The sequence below is a fragment of the Harpia harpyja genome, chromosome 4 (genome assembly GCF_026419915.1).
Source record: "Harpia harpyja isolate bHarHar1 chromosome 4, bHarHar1 primary haplotype, whole genome shotgun sequence".
NCBI classification, from domain to species: Eukaryota; Metazoa; Chordata; class Aves; order Accipitriformes; family Accipitridae; genus Harpia; species Harpia harpyja.
The window spans coordinates 33,941,450-33,962,311 of record NC_068943.1 but is presented as its reverse complement, the minus strand read 5'-3'; the positions used below and the strand labels follow the sequence as shown (position 1 = coordinate 33,962,311).

Sequence of the window (20,862 nt, the reverse complement as noted above, 5' to 3'; positions counted from 1 at the left end):
GTTGAAATATATATTATGCCCCTTTCATCTGAAGAACTATAGCAAACTTTTTTCCAGCCAAATAATTCTTTTTAATGTGGGTGAATATCTTGTAAACTGAATGTGTTTAAAGTACAACCTCGTGTGTTTCTTCTCTACCTCCAAATCAGTATTCAGGATTCTGCCGAAGGCAAAGGACTATGGGGCACTAAGTAAGAACTTGTCTCTGCTGCTTTCAGAAACAAACAAATTTTTACCTTAAGAGTTGCTCAGAAGTTGGGGAAAAAAAGGGTGATTGAAGGGAATCAGAGAGAAGATACTTACTAAACATCTCTTTATTCTGTCAGCCTAAGTTGAGCTTTGCTGGTGAACCTGAAATGAAGAAGAAAAAAAACAACTTGTTTTTACAGTATGTTTCATCACATGATAATTTCATGAATATTAGTTACTTGTAGAAACATGCTAGGTAGAGTTTGGGATATTTTTAATAGTAAAGATGCTGTCAGAGATGAGTGGATCAAGTATATATACTTTAGAGCTGGCCAGAAACTGGAATTTCTGTTCCCTAAGACAATCTAGAATTTGAAATTTCCATTATTTGGAGTTAGTATGCAGAGCTGAATTTCTGAATATCTTTGATTTGAGATCAGAGAATTGTTTTGTTTTAGAAAGACAAAAAATAGTTCTCAACTTTATTTAGTATTTAAATACATTGTACTGAAATGTTTTCACGTAAGTCAGATTGTGTGATTTTCAACTGCTTGTTTCAAAACCAGTTAGAATCAGTAATTCCTGAAAATATTTCACCTTTAACACAGTTTTCTTTTTTAGAAAAGTGTTCTAGCTGAAGCCAGGTGTGTTTTTAATTGGTTTCATTGGTAAATACAGAACAAACACAGATGCTTCACTCTTAGTAGTAATACTTATTAGAAGCGCCATTTCTCAAAATGTTTTCAAAATAACCCTTTTTTTTAAGTTTAATATTATCACCGATCTTGTATATTAAGACAATGATACAAAATAGTGCTACAACAGTATTTTGAGTTTTGCTTCATTGGCAGAAGACCTTGTTTTTGCAAAGATGGTTCTTAACTCTGAAGTGGAGTCAAGAACTTGGATGGTGTGAGTGGAGCGGAGGATTCATCTTTGTGGGAAGTTACGACAGGAAGACAAGCCAGGATGCTAATGCCCTGCGTGATGGCTTTCTGGACCACTGTCTTTGTGGCAGGGGTGTGAGGGATGTACCTCTGCTTTTGGAAGTAGAAAGAATCTGAATTTGTCCTGCCAGACAGGTAGAGTATCTATCATCTATTCCCTCAGGTTTTTGTGACATGATGGAGGTCTGCTGAGGTTTTGACCCTGTGTGCTGACTTTTGCGTAGGAGTAATTTTGGTGACTTTTTCCAACAAGTCCAAGAGATTCTGATTAAACATAAAGCAATTATTTTAAGGCTTGCCTGTGCAGTGAGGTCACTGCATAGCCAGGGAGGGTGTGAATCAATGACACATCAACTATATTATATAAATTCCTTGCATGGCCGTTCTTTAGGTGTCCCTATTCAGGGGTGTCTTCAGAAGTGGACTGCGCTACTGCGGGCTTAGGGAACTAGAGATCCCACTCACCAAGTTAGCACAGTGCTGTGAATTTGCTGCAGGCAATCCCAGAGAAATCTATTCAGGCTTGGCTCAAGACACTTCTAGTGGTGGTACCTGTCATGTATGGCTGTCTAATTAGATGTTCCCGTAGTTGCCCAGAGGATTTAAGGGGAACTGAGTTTGCCAAAAGGAATATGTTCTTTTTTTTTTTTTCTTTACTTTCTGGCACTAATTGCTGGTTTAATTTTGTTTGCTTGTTTGTTTTTTAGTAAAGCTTGCTGATGGTAAAGAGGCACATTTTAAAAAGTATAAATATTGTACTCACTCTTTTTTTTTTTTCCCCCTCTTGAAACAAAGAATGAATATTGTCGTGCCCTAAATTAGTGAAAGACCTTCAGTCTAGGAACCTTATCTGATGATATAATCATAGGCACGTTTTCAATGTTAGAAGGGACCACATTTTATCCAAGAAATCCCTGGTAATTTCATAGGAGAAGGAAATGGAATAGCATTGCCGGTTGTAGGAGCTGTGATTATGCACATGGCCACAAGGAGCTAATGCCTGGCTGGCTGAGTTAATTATGCACTGGCTTGCTGCACACAGGTCATGTTTGACTAGCTTGTGAAAGGCAGCCTTGGTGGAGCTTGCTGCAACACCGTGCGCAAAGATTAGCAGCGCTGAACGCAGTTCGGTAAGCACAAGGGATGCCAATTGGTGGGAAGCATTTAAACTGGCAGGAAGAGCAGGTAGCCGAGTGCAGCGAGCAGTGTACACAAGGATCACAGGCTACATCTGGGATTTCGTGATGAATGCCTAATGAGCACATTGATTAGACAGGCAGAACTCTTCAAGCCATTGTAAATGTAGCTGAAAGAAGTGTGGCTGATAAGACACTGAATAACCGCTCGTGTAAAGCTTTCCTTTGGCGTTGCAATATTTAAAGCCCAGAAAGATAATGGAGAGAAAACTGGACAATAAAATGAAAAGGGAACTGTCCTGCTTAGCTACTTTAAACAACAAAAACATAACCCTGGTGTCTATTCGTAAGCGGCAGGCAGCTCATGATGTGCCTGAACTACTGATTATTGGTGAAAAGTCCAAGACAGGATCTCCGGTAAAAGCAAGCAGTAACTTGCAGAAAGAAGAGAAACTTTTGCAGAGTTACTTCATGGGAATGCCAGAAGTCCATACAGTTGAAAGACAGGTCAGTGAGCCGGTGTGTGTGTGTTGAGAGGGACGAGGTGCTTCTGATCTGGATAATTTAAAACAAAGCATGTTGGACACGGGTTGTATATTAAAGGAGGTTAAACCTTCTTTATCTAAATTGTCTCAAGCCCCAGCATGGATGCCTGCCCCGTAACAAGCAGTACACAAATGCAAAGTCCTCTGGAGATCCTCTGAAAGTAATCTTTGAAAGCAGATGTTAATGATGAGTTATGCTGTAGTAACTGATGAGCATTTTTTCAGCCCCACCTCTAATAATACAGAGTGGTGTTCTTAGTAAGGAGACATAATAATATTTCTCCTTTTGAACTGCAATTGCTTGAGTTTGACAGCAGCTCATACCAGGTTATTCTCTGGAATAATAGAAATTGCAGAAACATTAAAAAGTCCTAATTGTAGGTAAGTAGTTTATTTATAACTACTAAGTGGATGCTAGTGAAAGTTCTTAATAATACATCTGTGGCAACTTTTTTTTTTTATTCAGTGTTGTATATAACTATGGTATTTTTGGAGATTAACTCTTGTGGAGAAGAGGCTTAGAAAGATCAATGCTGATAAAAACATGATAAGGTTTATTATTTTAAAAAGAAGTTTTGCTATCTAAAAGGTATGTTAGTTACAGTAATGTAGTTTGGATCACTGAATATTGTGAATATTTAAGGAAAAGAAACTCTCAGGACAAATTTTGTGTCCTTTGAAACTGCGTATGCTTAGAATGGCTTAAATAATTAGTGTCAGACTGGAATGAAATAACAGCCAGGACAGACCAAGTATACCTGAAGGCTTTTTCTGCCTCAAGTTACTTCTTATATTATGAATGTTTGCTAGAAAACAATCATGACATCCATGACTTTGTTCTACCAAAGGATCTCTTTTCTGTATTTAGTTCACTGGGTTATATGTGTTGCTTGTACCGGAGCCGTGAAGAACATCACAAAGTGTTTTGCTTTGTTTTAATTCTAAATTAGAAACAATCCATTTACAATAAGGCTTTCCCCTTTCCCACTAAACCAAGCGTGGTTTATATAGCTCCCTTTAATTTAAAAGTACCTGTTAAGGTCTCTAAGGTTTGTTAACTATGGTGTAGGTATCATTTCAGTAAGACTAGCTGCAACTGCCTAAATCTTTCCCCATTGTCTGTATTGTTAGAGAAACCTGTTCCCAGATGGGGAATAGCAGTTCCTTGGCAGAAGCATTAGGGCAACTAACAGTATTTTGAAAACAAAAGCACCATAAAGGCTGCTTTAAAGTAATACTTTCATTGAATCTTGATATCCAGGTGGAGAGGGTGGTTTTCCCCTTGTTTAAGACTCAGGAACTATTTGAAAAAGAACAAGTTGTGTTACAAGTAGTTAGTGAAAATAGTAGCTACTGACATTTGTTAATCTTCACTAAGCTTGGGGGAAGGAAGAACAACCAGTTAAGATCTGACACATTTAAACAATATAGGCTAACAAGATGGATGGACAAGTTGCACTGAAATTTGTTAAGGAGGACGAGGGTTGCATTTCCACCTACTCAAAAGCGCTGCTGTTACAGGCACGAAATTGAAGACTCGGAACCTTTGATGTTCCCGAGGCTGCTCTGTCCTTGTTTCGTTGTTCGCTGGCTGCCTATAACAAACAGGGAAAGCATCTGAAGTATTTAATTAATAGTATGTGGCTTTTCAGTTGTGTGTTACTGCCTGCCTGAGCCCAAAGCTGTGAATCAGCGGATTGTGAAAGAATGAGGCAGTAAAAGGTAAAACAGCGACACAGATAAGGTAATTCATCGTAGGTTGTGTGCTCGAAGGCGAGAGGGCGATAGCTGGTTTCAGCCTGTGGACGTACGGCGAGAAAAGCAGCCCCAAACCTTCGGAGACACTGGGTGAGATGTTCCGTGAGGTCCGGAGCAGACGGGGATAGGCAGAGGGGAAGGTGCTGAACGGGACGGGCTCTGTCTCCTCGCCGGCCGACTGCCTGACGTGGCGGTGAGGAGTCCTTCGCTTGGAGGCCAGGAGAAGGAGGTCGGGAGGGCAGTGCCGGCTCTGGGGGGAGAGCCGTGCTGGAGCACCAGCCAGGAGCAGCAGCCGCGCGGGATCTCGGGGTGGGTGGTGCTCGGGGAGCTGCGGGCTGCAGCCAGCACGGCCTCAGCCTTGTGCCGCGGAGGCTGAGAGCTTCACACTGGCGTTTTCGGGGGTGGCTGCACCTCTTGGGAAGGGGAGGTCCGGGGGGAGAGGGATGGCTTTCCCAGTGACAAGCCACCCCATGAGGTGACCGTGGAGAACAGGGGTGGAGGGAGCAGGGGGACCCAGCCAGGGGCGGCAAAGCTGAGGAGGGCACAAACCTTGTTGAATTTACGGCCGTGGGGTTGCATCTGTTGTCAGGATGCCGGTCACCCACCACGTGTGTGTACGGGAGGGTCTCGCCCAGTGCTGTGATTTCTTGTTCTTTGGGTTGTTTTTCCCCAGTTCAGTTGATTTTCTTACATTTATTCTGTATCCCCTCACTGCTGTGTTAAACCCTTGAGCTTTGCGCTTCTGAATGGGAGTACCCAAAAGAAATAGCCCATTTTAGGGGACAGGGAGGCATCCTGATGCCAGGCCTCTGAGGGGGGCCCCTGATGGAGTGATTTTACCCCACCAGTCACACAGGTCGTGGACAACGACCATCCTTCCCGCTGGACCTGCCGGATGCCATAACGCCGAGAGCTGCGTGTCAAGCCAGGGCTCGAGGCTTGGTGCTCCCAATCCAGCAGCGTCTCCCTGCCCTGCTCCACCTCCATGCTTTCCCCAAAAGTGAGTCCAGCCCGGGGCGTATTCCCGTCGGATGATGTCCTTCCTGCTGGCCGGCGGCGGTCAGGACAGGGAGCAGGAGCCTCTGCCTCTTCCTGCTGCTCCCAAGCCTTGCTTTGCCCCAGGGCAGGCAGTAGTGCTCCGACTCTGGTCTAGGGCAGTGAGGGTTACTCTTTATGGTGGGGTGTTTGCTCTGAAATCCTCATATTGGGAGCTGGGCTTCAGGTGGCATGCTCATGCGCATCAGCAGTTTCAGTTGCCGCTCGTCTTGGGTCCGGTTTAGAGCTGTCAGATGGGAATGTTTTCCATTCAGCTCTGGTGCTTCCTTTAAAGCTCTCTCCAGCTACTGCTGCTTCTGTGTCAATAAGTCCCCTTTTAATTTTCTTCTTTTTTTTTTTCTCTGTTGTTTAAATGCGCTTCAGAACACTGCTTTCTGTAGGGATTCTTCGCTTTCAGACTAGAGCTTCGCTCTGCTGTGCGTTTTGAATTGAAACTTTTATGTGGAGAACAGGGGAGGGAAAGAATTGTGGTAATTGACTCGGTGTACCCCTCCCCTTAAAAGTAAGCAGGTTTCCTTTGGTGTGAGAGACGAAACAGTCGGTAACTGTGGCCGGTTCTTTCACACTCCTGTGTGGATGTGGAGTCAGTTGCATTTTCATTATTTCATTAGGATTTCTCTGTAGGCAGAAGCAAGCAGGAGGGGCAACACCTGGGAATCCTAGGCACCTTTTTTATTATTTTTGGAGGCGATTGCTTCTCTGATCCTCTTGCAGATGGTGTCTCTGAATTACTATGCAGCCTCATAGATGCCATTTTATGTGTGGGTGTTAGCTGGTATCAGGAAACCCTCTTTTGAGGCATAGCATGTGCCTGAGGAAAACTATGGGCACATTTCTGCATGCCTTGTCTTTGTGTCCTTATGTGAACCTGCTGTTTTCCTCTGATCTAGTGTAGAAACACCCCTTCTTGCAATTACATGCAGAGATGTGTTTGTGCCTCTTCTTTTTTTTGAAGCTGTTAAACAATACTAAAGGCTTTGTAAATACTGTATTTGAACCTGTGCACATTTCTGGTTTTTGGGGGGAGATTCTTCAATGATTTGGCATTTGTGGGGTGGTTTTGTTGTTGTTTTTTTTTAAAGGGAAATAAATATTTTATTTCTTTTGTATCCACGTCCCTGCTCTAATTTTCTCCTTCTCATTTAAAAATTTGTGTGCAAGGATTTTTCTCCTACAGAACATAAACATCTGGTTTTGTCAAGTAACAAACAAAATATTTTTGCCCATTCTTCTGAACGTTGGGATAGCTTTTTATCCAAAATATAAAGCAGCGGCCAAGTTTTGATGTTTCTGTGGCTTACAATGCATTGAAATAGTAGAATCAGTCCTTGCTTTTATGTTTTTTCAAAAGACTGGAGGATGAGAAATACCCTTTAATCTTTTTATACATTTAATTTGAATTGCTTTTATATCGCTGGGTACCTAGGGAAGCTGAGACAGTTGGTGAACGCAAGGGTGGAGGGAATGCAGTGGAGGACATAAGGCCTATGATGGTTCCTGGTTTTCATCTGCAAGGGGCTGCCAGAAACGCGGTGAAGGGGAGCAGGAGAGCAGAGGATGTTTGTCTCGCCCATCTCTCACGCTCTGTTTCACCAAAGGATGCAGAAGGCAAATGCCTTTGTTGTACAAGCCAAAGTAAAGGCACAGGGTGAGCTCCTGTAACTCGCACGCAGATTTTCGCTTCAGCGGGTGTTTGTGATAAGAAGAGCTGGCCACCGCGAGCAAAGTGTCCTCGGAGGGCTGGGGACAGGAGGCAGGGAAGAAGAGACGAGGAACAATATTCAAGTAGACATTACCATAAATGCAAATCTGAGTTTAAGCAGCATTTGAAATGCGGTGGGTGAGAGACTGTTTTCATTTTCAGGTGGGGTTCTTTTCCATATACAAGGCCATATTATTATTTTAAACTGTGGGAAGGCACAAATAGGAGGAAATAAGCATGTGGTCATCTTTGTGTGCGCTTAAACAGGGAACCACCTTTGCGGGGAGGTCCGATTAACTATGGTTTTTTTTGAAAGGAGGGGCTGGCTGTGCATTTCCATGTATGTTGGGGATTTCAGTGACTTCTGGGAAGGAAAGTGCAAGGAGAGGGACATGTGCCCCAGGTGCTGCCAGGCCTGTGGGAAGGAGAGGTAAAAGGGGATGCTGGGGCTAAGATAGTCCCGTGACTCTTCTTCCCCAGCGTCCCCAGCACGTAGCCTTGAGGCCAAGTGGAGAGGGAGGGGACACACGGGGAGAGCTTGTGGTCGGGATAGCGAGGAGCTGCACCGTAATGCTGAAGAGTCGAAGTTGCTCATTCCTCCTCCTGTTCTAATAAATACAGTACGGAGAAGGCCGAAAGCAAATTTCTCGTGTTAAATTTTTGCCGGTTTGGTCGTGACCCCAGACCTCATTATTCCCAAGTTGTCTAAGCATGAAACAAAATCAAGTTAATGAATTTTGAATACTGCATCAGATGAACTGGATGCAGTCTAGTGTTAATAAGCAGCCTAAATGCTTCTCATCCATGCTGCGGTACAAAGGAGGGAGTTTTCTTCTTGGTGGTAGGAACAAGATTTGCGGTACTGAGCCTGATCTGGTGACCCTTCCCTGCAGTAATACCCAGCACTAGGTGCTTTATTGAATGGTGGAAAGCCCGCAGCTTCGCAGGTGAGAGAATAGATTTGTCATAGTAGCTTACATCTAGATCTTTAGTAGTTAAAGCAGCCTTAAGTCACAGACATGAATTTTGATGTGCTTTCCATGAAACCTGACAATGTGGGGCTTGTCCCTCGCCTTCTCAATCTTCCTCATCACTTGGCGCCAGCAATTTCCTTTGATAACAGAGTCTGTGATCTGATTACCTGTTCTGAGAGAAGCATTGCCTTTACCGCTTTTTTTTTTAAATAATATTTCATTTTCAATTGAATAGAGTGCACTAAGCTCTAGAGTCCCAGTACTGTGGAGCCTGTGATCTGGCTGACAGATAGTCCACTTCTGGCTGATCTACTTCAATACTGGCCATTATATCCTGAAAACTGGTGTTGCATCAAACCAGTGAGTTCTTGCAGCTCAATATATGGTCTGTCTTAGGTAGATGAAACTAAACCATAGTGTAAGTGTCTGCATATAGGCCTGTGTCTTTTAAAATCCTTGTCAGATATAGATTTTAATTTAAAGATCTGTATATACGCAGGCAGCCCAGGCCCATGTGTGCACGCATACAGATCTTCAGACATCGTGCAACTGGTCCTCTCTGTGCCAACTGGTTTCAGGCTCTTGGGAAGTTCTTGATTCTGTTTTCTGTGGGTGGTTTGGTTTGAACTCCTGCTGAGCAGTAGCAGGTTGCACAAACAGAGCCAGCTTCTGACACTTGTGGAGAGACATTCAGCACACTGTCTGCTGAGACCCTTTGTGCAGGTGACAGTGTGCTCCGAAGAGCAGGGCTCGGGCTGCATGGTCAAAGTGCACCGTGGCTGCAGAGAGCTTACGTTTTAAATGATTGGATTGGGGTGGGAATATTGAGACAATTTTACTTTTATATCCCTAGTGAATATTTTTTAAATTGCTGCTCAAAAGAAGTGTCAGAGGCCTGATTCATCATCGCGGGCATAGCTTACTGGTAATATATTCAAAGTGTAAGTTAATGTTGTGAAGCATTTTGGCAGTATAGACTGACTTGAAAGCACTTCTACTATGTGCTTGAGAGCACAAGCAGAACATTGCTGCTTTTACAGTGCTAAAGGTACTTCTATTTTATTTTTACTTCTCTTCTTGCTCTTTAGGCTTTGTCCAACACTGATTCTCCTCCTGGCTGTGAGCTGGAGCCTACAATGAAACACAATTTTGCTTTTGACAACATGGGCTATGAGGAGGGCTTTGAAACAGTGCCCTCTCCATCTTCCCAAGAACATACCATGGCAGTCAACATTGTGGGAATGACTTGCCAATCTTGTGTGCAGTCGATAGAAGGCCGAATTTCCAAGGTGAAGGGCATTGTGAGTATTAAAGTCTCCCTTGAACAGAACAATGCTGTAATAAAGTATCTGCAGTCAGAAATAAGTCCTGAACAGATTTGCCAAGAAATTCAGGATATGGGTTTTGATGCCAACATAGCAGAAGAGAGACTGACACCAGGGACTGTAAATTTGTCGTGCTTGAGAGAAGCAGTAGTTAAACTTCGGGTAGAAGGCATGACATGCCAGTCCTGTGTCACCAACATTGAAGGAAAGATTAGGAAATTGCATGGTGTGGCGAAAATCAAGGTGTCACTTGATAACCAGGAAGCAATTATTGCTTACTATCCTTACATCATTCAGCCTGATGACCTCAAGAGCCATATCAGTAACCTGGGGTATGACTGCACCATTAAAAGTAAATCAGCCCCTTTGAAGCTTGGTGTGCTTGATCTCGGGCGCCTGCAGAATGCAAACCCCAGGGAGACACCAGCAAGTCATGAGAGTGATGGGGTGGATCCACCGGTCACCAAGATGAGTGGCACAGCTACAGTGACTGTACGGATAGAAGGCATGCACTGCAAGTCCTGTGTCAGAAACATTGAAGGAAATATATCAGATCTTCCCGGCATACAAAGTATTAAAGTGTCTTTGGAGCATAAACGTGCTGTTGTACAGTATAGCCCAAATTTAATTACCCTGTCAGCTCTGCAGCAAGCTATTGAATCCCTTCCACCTGGAAACTTTAAAGTACGTCTCATAAATGGTTCAGAAGTTAATAAGGGAGCATCTCCATCACCTGCTTTGCTATGCGATCTCTTCAGAGAGCCGCTGCAAGACATGACATGCACGGCTGTTATTAGGATTGATGGCATGACCTGCAATTCCTGTGTACAGTCCATAGAAGGGACCATATCACAGAGACAAGGAGTGCAACAAATAGCAGTTTCTCTAGCTGACAGAACTGGGAACATACATTATGATCCAGCTGTCACTAATGGAGAAGAGTTAAGAGCTGCTATAGAAGACATGGGGTTTGATGCTTCTGTGCTGAAAGGTAACTGTTTTTTCTTCTGTGGGTAGTGTGACAAGCTGGGCCATGCGACATCTGCGTTGAGACTCTCTTCCGGAGAGAAACTCTTAAAACATCACATTGGCCTTATCTTTTCTACGGGACTAGCCTGATCTGATCTCACTTAGCAAGGGCGAGAGATTTCAGCCATGAAGCACCTTCTTTCAGCCCTTAATAACTGCACTAGTGAGTGGAAGAGTTGAGTTACTTTATGAAGCCAAAAGATTTGGAAGTTGGTACAAAGTCCTTCAAATAGCTGATCCTCTTACCCACCGAAGTAGGTTTCCTACTCTGTCTACAGGCTGCTGTGAGTAGATCTATCAAATGCAATGTTTTCATTTACATTCCAAAATACTAGAAAAAACCCCCACTTAATGAAATATCTTTCATTTAAAACCACTTTTTACCTAGATAAAATCTCTCTTTAGTGTCCTAATCCTTTGACCTTTATTTCTTGAGTATTTTTAGTAGCCCTACTTTACTAAGCTTTACTTTCAGCAAGGTAAGTGCCAAAATGCAGGTACTCTTTGGTGGGAGCAGGTGCTTTTACATGTCAGCTGCAGAACAGTTTGTACATTTTGTACATGCTCAATGTTTAAGAGTTGCTATAGTGCACAATCTCCTCTCTAGCGAATTTCAAATGTGGCAATATTTATCTGCTTCAACTGAACAGATTTGCTTTGAGATACTGACGTAGTTTACCTGGAATGAATTAGTTTGATTGCAATAGACCACATCCTATTCATTTTTCTCATGGGTCCAATCCCTCTGAATCTGTGGTACTACTGCAAATGAGGAGGAGCCTGTATGAGGTGTTTAATTATGATTGTTTGGTTTATAATTTTTTGGTGGGAGACCTCCCGATCCATCTATGGAAGAGGAGGGGAGCCCCTGTGTTTAACGTGTTCAGAAGCAACTCTTGCTCCTTTACACAAACCTCTGCCCAAGGGAGGCAGTTTGTGAACGCAGCTGGAGCTGTTGGGTGTCTGTTCAGTATCTGGTAAAGAACAAAAAGGATTGCAACAAGCCTGTATGTGTGGAGGTCTTCTGGGTGCTGCAAATTCTTCTACTACTCGTTTTGCAGTACTTGCAGTGTAAATATTGTGCCATAAAGAGAAATCTGTTGAGAAACTTGTCCTTTTCCTTGTTTGAGATGAAGTGCTGTGAGCCCTGCATGGATGACAAGGACAGAATGGATGTGAGGCTGGACTGCATTCTCTGTGCTGGATAAGGACCCTCTAGATACTAATATATCTTTATTGAGTGGAGGTAGCTGTCAGGTCTAGGCATTGAAATCAGAGGGAATCATTTGCCATCTGAAGGTGGAAAACCAGTTCTGTAGACTTAAATAGTCATGCAAGTGGTACTGGTGAGTGTATATTGTTATACACATAGTAACAATCTATATTATTTCCATGAAGAGACCAAGATTACCATGTCACCTTTCAAACAATTAAGATACTTTGCATGATTGATAAGGGTGACCTGCTTGTAGTTTTATGTCATCCGATCGCGCTGTAAACAATGTTTGTTCAGTTTGTTGTGCATTTATTCAAGATACCGCCGCTGGAGAATGTAGGCACCAGCCTGACGCCAGCAATCCTGCCATGCAGCCTGGAGCTGCAGAGCCTCCTCGCCAAGGCTGTGCCTCGGATGCTCTTCCAGACAGTCCTCGCCTTGATGGGCCAAACCAGGCCAGTGGAGCGACAGCTGAAAAGTGTTTTTTACAAATCACGGGCATGACCTGTGCGTCGTGTGTGTCTACCATTGAAAGAAATTTGCAGAAAGAAGACGGTAATAAATTTCAGATTCCTATAATGAGTCTGTAAGGGACTATGGGATGGAAAAGGTATTCTGTGCGATTAATGGAAGAGGCTGTGGTACAGCATCTGGAGGTTAAATAGACTTAATGCTCTTTCTTAGTGCTAATGTAACTATATCACTGTTTAACTATCCTACTGCATTGGTGGACAAACCCAATGGACATACTTGTATTGTAACACTAAGTTGTTGTAATGTGATAAAAATTTCAAATAAGGCTCAAGACAAGAACAGAGAAATGGTTCTCATTTAGTTTTCAGGGCCTTATTGCTTCACAGAGCAATCCATCTCTTCCAGAGCTGTTGAGAGCTCTGACACGTTTGCGATGTGAAACTTACCCTTCAGGGCACATTTGCACAAGCAGGTACAAACAAACGCGTGGCTCCAGTGCCTGGGTAATTATATTAGGTTAGGCACAGCAAAGCTTATTAGGTTAGAAGTCTGCAGACTGGAGCTGCCTTCCCTCTGGCGATATAGAAGATGAACAGATGAGCCTCAGCAATGTGATTTAATTTGTGTAGGCATGCCTTTGGAGGGTTTTGCTTATTGATTCCTGTGCCCCCAGTCTCCCAGTGATGGTCTCACTGCCTTGATTTAAAAATCCAAGAAACCATTAGCATTTCAGAACAATTTTTTTGCCTGTGATTTTTGTGTTTTGCTTTTCAATTCTAAATGTAGATTTTGGTGGGTTTTCTTTATTTTAAAAAACAGTTAAAAAACACCAAGGGGAAAAGCAAGAAAAGAAAAAGGCCTAGCATTGTACTGTGAGGTTTGTTTAGGGCTTTCCAAACTTAGAGAGTCCAGGGTAGAGCTTGCAGCAATGAGTGCAAAGATTGATTCTGAACATCTTTTTTGTCTCATTAGATCATAGCAAAACTCACCTCCTTCCCTGTGTAACTCTTGCAGTTCCTGTCATTGCTAAAGAGAACCACAGTGTGGCTGGATCTCAGTAAAAACTTTGCTGTTGTGACTAGGGAACAACACTAGAAGGAGGCAGAGAGAAATCATTAGGCTTATAACATCTCTAAGTTGTTACAGACCTCATTGACAATCACTTGTAATATTTTATTTTTCTTCCCCTCAAAGGAGCTACGTTATCTAATATTTTTAATTATTGCGACTGCAGGAATTGTTTCAGTGTTGGTAGCACTGATGGCAGGTAAAGCAGAGATAAAATACAAGCCAGAATTCATACAGCCTCTTGAAATAGCACAGCTGATCCAGAATTTGGGTTTTGAAGCTACCGTCATAGAAGATCATGCAGAAACAGAAGGAAATGTGGAGCTTCTTGTAAGTCATATGTATTTGAAATTCCATGTTGGCTTTGGAAAAGTCAGGTCTGGAAGAATAATTTTCTTGCAAATGCTTTTGTTTAAGGAGTTGTGGCTTCAGCAGGTCAGTTCTGGCTGGTGACACTTTTTTTCCTAATTGCTGAAAAGACAAAATCAATTTGGCTTAGGAGAACCTGTCCAAAGGCACTGAAATAAAGTGGTAGTTGGATGCACAGAATAGACTTTTCTTAGCAAGGAGAAATGAAACAGAAGTTTTCTGTGAAGGTGCTTCAGTCAACCGTTCAGACTCTAAGCAACTGAGAATGTGTCACCAAATATGTGTTGATAATGCCTGGGGCTTTGTATAGAGGTCTGAGAACTCTGGGTAAAATTAGTAAATTGTTTATACAAAGGACAGATTCTTCAAAAGTCTGGTTTTATTCTCTGACATATACCTACTACAACATAGATAACAACAGTCTGCAGTTGTGCTAATAGATCAGAAAGTGGGAACGTGCCTTATTGAAGCCACAGGAAAATTTAAGCAAGATGAAGTTACACTTGCAGAGTTTGACTTTGGCAACATTAATATAGCTGCTGGTAGAACTGTATTAGCTATACTATTACAGTTAATACAATGTACAAGTGCTGCTATACAAATAAATTGCTGTGACTATAACTGCTGGTTGCAGAATTTTATAATAAAAGTGGAAAGTTATGTTTTCAGCTTTGTTTCATTTAAGACAGCTCTATGAAATCTTCATGCTGAGGCCTTGGGCCAGTACCAGCAGAGCTTGAATAGTCATTAGTACCTTTGTGACATTGGGAGACCTTGTCTCAATTTCATCCACAAATATTGGGTGAATGTGGGGAATGGCTAACTATACCTAAATTTGTCTTTTCTTTAGATTACAGGGATGACTTGTGCTTCTTGTGTTCACAATATTGAATCCAAACTCATGAGAACAAATGGCATATTCTACGCCTCAGTAGCACTTGCTACGTGCAAAGCTTACATCCAGTTTGATCCTGAGATTACTGGACCTCGAGATATTATAAAAATAATTGAGGTAGGCTTTAGAAGTTTTTTATGTATAAACAATTATAAGGTGAAGTTAAAAAGGAAATAAAGCAGCTGATATTTGAGAGGTTTCACTGACTTTTGCAGATGACATAGTTATTGCCATATGTTTTTATGCTCTTGTGGTGAAGCTGCTGTGCTCCACAGTAGTGCATAATCTCCCAGGTTGTTACCCTAAAAACACACCCTAAAAACTACAAGAAGAAACCTTTTTTATCTATATCTGGTAAAAGTGTCATATATTCATTCCTTGCGGTTCTGTGTGTAGAATCATGTGTCTCTGATTTCCAGTCATTTCAGTGAAGTGTTGATATTTCAGAAAAAAATACTACTTTCTCTTGCCAGTGAAAGAGGCTGTAAAAGTTTTGCAACAGCTCATACCACAAGTATTACACATCTCTGTATACACTGGCATTTATTCTCACATCTATTCAGAGAAGAACTTTTTAAATCAAAAGAGCTTGTGATACAGCCACTAAAGGAAAAAAAATCCTAGTTTACCAGTAACCACACAGATCATAAAATCTGCTGTTATCATGGCCCAGGGGTGGACAAAACTTTTTCCTTCTCTGCCCCACCAGAAGGGAAGAGAACCTACTGTATGAGGCACACACAGTGAGTAGTCAGGAGGACAGCTATTTGTGTTCTAGAGTATTTACTCAGAAAAAAGCTCCTAGACCGCAGAATTGATGTGGCAGCAGTGATTAACATGTTAACTAGTAGACTGTTCAGGCTGGCAGAGTAGTTCTGTGAAGAGTATCTTGCCACAAGAGCATCTCATGATGCAGATATGAAGTTTATATGTATTGTGCTTGCAAGTGTGCTTTGGGTTTTTTGTGGTTTTTTTTGCGGGGGGTGTGGTTATGCTGCAGTGACTCACTGAAGTGTCAGTCAAAACTGGCTTTTTGCTTGTATTTGTTTCTGGGATGCTTTGCCCTGCAGTTTTTTGTTTTACAGGTTTAAACTGATTCTAACCACTTTGATTTTCAACTTCAGGTGTATCTACTCAGCTGTAGTGTTAAGGAGATGCTCTCAAGGTTGACTAGCCCCGCGGCTTGTACATTTCTGCCTTCCTTTGTGGTATTTCCCATCTCTCATTCTTATTCCAGTGGAGATGAAAGGGCATAAATTTCCCTTGAGGAGGAGGGCAGCAGAACTCCAGCTGTCAGCCGGAGCTTCCTGTGCCTAAGAAACCTTGGACACTTACTGCATCTGTACACTCTGTCCATGTATAGGTAGAAGAAATACTTTGCAATCCACATTTTGAGTACTTTCTGAAACATCCTCTCATGTTGGCAGGACCTAAAAATAAATAAGAAGTTGGCATTTATTAAATATGGAACAGTGTCCTTTTCTGACATTTCTTCTAAAAGTAGTGTCATTTAAATATGTTATAAGTAATATGGTTAGATTAATCAAAACTAACTCATCTTTCCTCCCCTTTCAATAAAAAGGAAATTGGCTTTCATGCTTCCGTGGCTAGAAGAGTTCCAAATGCACATAACCTGGATCATAAAAAAGAAATACAGCAGTAAGTATTTCTCTTTCTCTCTCACTAATGAACATGTATAGATCATCTCTTGTAACTCACCTCCCCCCGCTCCTTCCCACTTACTTTAGCTTATCCTTGTGTAAAGCATATTTAATTTTATGATTTGCCATTTGGTTCAAGTACTTCTATTACTTTCATTAGTTTCAGTTTTTAACTGATAGAAGTCTATGCTGTTAAACATGTAGGAGACACTGAAACTGTCCTGAAGTGTTGGATCTTTCCCAAATATCCCCAAGCTCTGTGTTAGTACAGCTGTGTGTTAGTACAGTACTAATACTCCAAGCTCTGCACTGTGAGCACACTGTTTGGCTTGGGTACTGCGGGGTGTACAACAACCAGGGATTTACAGCTTCTACTTTTCAGGTGGAGGAAATCTTTCTTGTGCAGCCTACTGTTTGGTATCCCTGTCTTAATCCTAATGATTTATATGCTGATACCTGACGGTGAGCACCACGGGTCTATGGTGCTGGAACAGAATCTCATTCCTGGATTATCTATTTTAAATCTTCTCTTCTTTGTCCTGTGCACTTTTGTTCAGGTATGTCCACAGTACTTCCTAGGGGTTTGCTTTCTATTCATCTCCCATTTATGTAATCTGATGTGATAAAGACGGGAGACTGGAAAGGTTTAGTGGATTAGCCCTGCCCTCTTGTCTGTACCACCTATGCGGAACGAAGTGGCACTTTTCTGGAAGCTATCCATTCTGTAATTGCTTACAGCACTTACTCCTGCCAAAGTTGTGTCAGATTGTTTTCCAAGTGGGGAAGGTAGTGTTAAAATGAAGAAATACCTGATCAGCTGCAAACTAATTGGGAAGCCATAGGGAAATCCCTTCAACTTCTGTGCCTTGTTTACTTTGCATTGCTGCAGAAAAGGAGGATATTTAGCTGGCAGAGTTGTTTTGAGAACAAGGAAGGGCAAGTGAGAGGATGACAATGGAGTCAGCCTCCTAGTAGACCACTCCACTGAAGTTGTATCAATATAAAATTTGCATAGGGCAGCAATGCCTTCCCTTATCTACTACGTGTTTATAATTCTGCTACAGGGAGTATTATGTACTCTCCGCTTTCACTGCTGTGATCTTAATACAAGTCTGTCCGTGCTTACACCAACAGTTTCTTGGTGGATGGTGTTTTTACGTACAAGCTTACAAATCACTGAAGCACAAGACAGCCAATATGGATGTGCTCATCGTACTGGCCACAACAATCGCTTATGTGTATTCGTGTGTGATCCTGATGGTAGCGATAATTGAAAAGGCAGAGAAAAGCCCTGTCACTTTCTTTGACACTCCTCCAATGCTGTTTGTGTTCATTGCCCTTGGGAGATGGCTGGAACACATAGCAAAGGTAACTCATCTTCACACTAATTATTGTGTATTTATGATGAGTAGAATAAAACTATTCAGAGGAATTTTGAATCAGATGTTTCTGATGTAGCCTTATATAAGGTCATTTAGAGTTCATTGTGTTAAGTAGACATCAGCATTTATATATCTCAATATATCTTAAACATTTATCTTTGTTTCTTAGAGTAAGACCTCAGAAGCTCTTGCTAAACTCATATCTCTTCAAGCCACAGAAGCCACTGTGGTGACCCTTGGACCTGACCACTCTATCGTCAGGTATGTATTTATGAACCAAAGCCCCTTCAGCCTGCCTGGGTGCACAGACTAGGCTTGATGCAGTTGATGTGGAAGCATTATTATTCTTTTGAAGCGGATGGTGTAAATCTGTCTGTTCTACTTGTGTCTTTTGCAGGGAGGAGCAGGTAGCTGTTGAACTGGTTCAAAGGGGTGATATTGTAAAGGTAGTTCCTGGTGGAAAGTTCCCAGTGGATGGAAAGGTCATTGAAGGCAGTTCTATGGCAGATGAGTCTCTCATTACTGGTAACTTCCCTTACACTTATGCAAAGAAGCAAAATCTTCTATAACACTTTCTTATAAGAAAAGAGAGCAGACTCAGCCCAAAAGCTGTGTGTCTGAATAACCTCCCACCTTAATGGATGCTGTGCCTAGCCTTCATGAGCTTGAATCCAAATCCCCTGTCTGCACACACCCTAAAAAGCTGAAGAATTTCTGCTCAGTTTGGTCACTTTTACTAATGTACTGATGGGATGGGTAGAGTCTAAACACTATTGCCATTATTCCAGAGATCTGGTGGGAGTTTCCCCTGGAATGTATTTGTAGAGATGGTACCTTCTCAGAAATAACTTCTAAACAGTGATGGGGAAATATTGCTGAGATGTTGGGGTGTGTATGCATGGGCACTGAACAGGGCTTCTGATGGGGATGTCCCAGGGAGCAAGAACAGGGAAAGGAAGCTTCACAACTTGATGCTTATTAAGGATCATGGGACTTTTTCACAGCTTCTGAAATTTTCATTTCATTTTGTAACTATAATAAGGATTTAATGCATCGTGCAATTCTTATAAATAAGGTAAAGGATGTAAAAACTTTATATTGGCACTGGCTTACTTGTTTTAGTTATGTATTTACTTTGCATGGGGAACAGGGACACCCTTAGTTTAAGAGAACCAGTCATGATCACTAACCCTGAAAATAGAGAAAATAAAGATTTTGTAGAGCTAGTATTCTTGGAGAGGCAGCGTGAGAACAGGAGCTTTGCCGCAGAGACAGCTTTTCTAGTCTTTGAAAACTGAGGGTGGCGGAAATAAAGACAGATTGCTCAAACTCCCATGGCTATGCAAAGTGTTAATTCGAGAAATTCCTGGAAGTTCCTTTTACAACCAATTTGCTACTGACCCTTTTGAGGGATGACATACTGGAGAGTTAGGACCAAGGAAACAGCATTTGCTTTGAAACTAAACCTAGAAAAAGGTTTACAGAAGTATGACACCACTTATACAAGTCTTCTCTAGACAGAGATATACAATATGTGATTTCTGGTCATTATTGCTTAGCATACTGATTTTGCTAGCATAAAATGAGCTGTGTGCTAATGGACTATGTTCACTGTTATTAGGGGTATTGGCTCATTTATTCTTACCTTTTCTTTCTAGGGGAAGCTATGCCAGTCACTAAAAAGCCTGGGAGCACAGTGATTGCTGGTTCTATAAATGCACACGGCTCGGTTCTTGTTAATGCAACTCATGTTGGTAATGATACCACTCTGGCACAAATCGTGAAATTGGTGGAAGAAGCTCAAATGTCAAAGGTAAAAATAATAGAAGACAAAACCTTATTCACAGATTTTTATTAAATAAGAAAAGGATTCTATATTTTGATATATTTACTTGTTCAGCAAACTGTGTTTTTCCAGACTTCAAAAAAGAATCAGATAAAGACTATTAGATATTTTCATGAATTCTGCATATTTATGTGTTTTGACCATAAACATGCAAATACCTATTTTTCTTTCTTATAGGCACCCATCCAGCAACTGGCAGATAAGTTTAGTGGATATTTTGTTCCATTTATCATCATCATTTCAACAGTCACATTGATAGCATGGATCACAATTGGTTTTATAAATTTTGATGTTATTCAAAAATATTTTCCAGTAAGTAATTTCATTAGGAGCTGGATTTTGGTGTTAGGATATCTTCTAGAGTAATTAACATACCTTCTGTGTGTAGGGTTTAATGTTGCAACTTGGCAAATACTTTTGTACAATGTGGTACTTTCTACACAGAGCAGATAATTACACTAATTAAAATCTATCTGCAGGTATAAATATACCTTTGCATTTACCCCTTAGTTCTGCATGGGATTCCTACAAAGTGAAATTATTGGCAGTCTTTCTGTACTAAACATGATCTATAGCTGCATTGCAAGGAGCTAAGCCATTCCTATCATGCCTGAAATTTTTTTGGACATCCTTGTTCCTGATGGCAGATAGTGATTTGGGCTTTAGAAAGAAGATAGCTTCTGTTACCTTTAGGATGTGTATTTGCTATGCTCAGCAACTGTGCGTATCCGTGTACCTGGAAATAGGGTTCTCCTTTGCTAAGCTATAAAGGAAATACATTGTCATCCAGGAACCTGAGAGCAGAGTCAAGCATATGTGTGCTTAGACAGCAAAAAGTCCAGAAAATACTGCCATAAACAATTCATAACATTGACCTTTCTCTACCATTACAGTAACAATAATAGATTGTTCTCCTGTACTAGAGGTTTCCAGGTAAATGGGTTTTTTGAAATGGCTATGATTGATTGTACATCTATGTTATCTTCTATCAGCAATCATATATCTTTTTTTCCCCTCTCTTCCCTTTTCTTGCAGAATCAGAACAAACACGTTTCAAAAGCTGAACTAATACTGAGGTTTGCATTTCAAACCTCAATCACTGTGCTGAGCATTGCATGCCCCTGTTCTTTAGGCTTGGCTACCCCCACAGCTGTGATGGTGGGCACAGGAGTTGCTGCGCAGAACGGTATTCTCATCAAAGGCGGAAAACCCCTGGAAATGGCACACAAGGTTAATAGTTCATTCTGTACTTTTGTAGCTTACCCAGCTGTTGCTACATGAAATATAATT

At 41.6% G+C, this 20,862-nt stretch overlaps 1 protein-coding gene across 7 annotated transcripts in view; it reads left to right on the top strand.

The window, feature by feature from the left end:
• ATP7B (ATPase copper transporting beta) overlaps window positions 1–20,862 on the top strand; it is a 43,283-nt gene that overhangs the window by 10,391 nt on the left and 12,030 nt on the right. For 3 of the 7 annotated variants that reach the window (XM_052786190.1, XM_052786195.1, XM_052786192.1), the window contains 12 exons: window positions 9,396–10,623; window positions 12,196–12,432; window positions 13,586–13,749; window positions 14,639–14,800; window positions 16,266–16,342; window positions 16,727–16,901; window positions 17,479–17,712; window positions 17,896–17,987; window positions 18,124–18,251; window positions 19,385–19,539; window positions 19,750–19,884; window positions 20,608–20,802. In XM_052786190.1, coding sequence (XP_052642150.1) covers window positions 9,396–10,623; window positions 12,196–12,432; window positions 13,586–13,749; window positions 14,639–14,800; window positions 16,266–16,342; window positions 16,727–16,901; window positions 17,479–17,712; window positions 17,896–17,987; window positions 18,124–18,251; window positions 19,385–19,539; window positions 19,750–19,884; window positions 20,608–20,802 — 2,982 coding nt within the window. Of the gene's footprint in view, window positions 1–2,324; window positions 2,780–8,174; window positions 8,281–9,395; window positions 10,624–12,195; window positions 12,433–13,585; window positions 13,750–14,638; window positions 14,801–16,265; window positions 16,343–16,726; window positions 16,902–17,478; window positions 17,713–17,895; window positions 17,988–18,123; window positions 18,252–19,384; window positions 19,540–19,749; window positions 19,885–20,607; window positions 20,803–20,862 lie in introns of those variants that run through there. The other 4 variants (XM_052786194.1, XM_052786193.1, XM_052786189.1 and 1 more) reach the window with 4 other exon arrangements.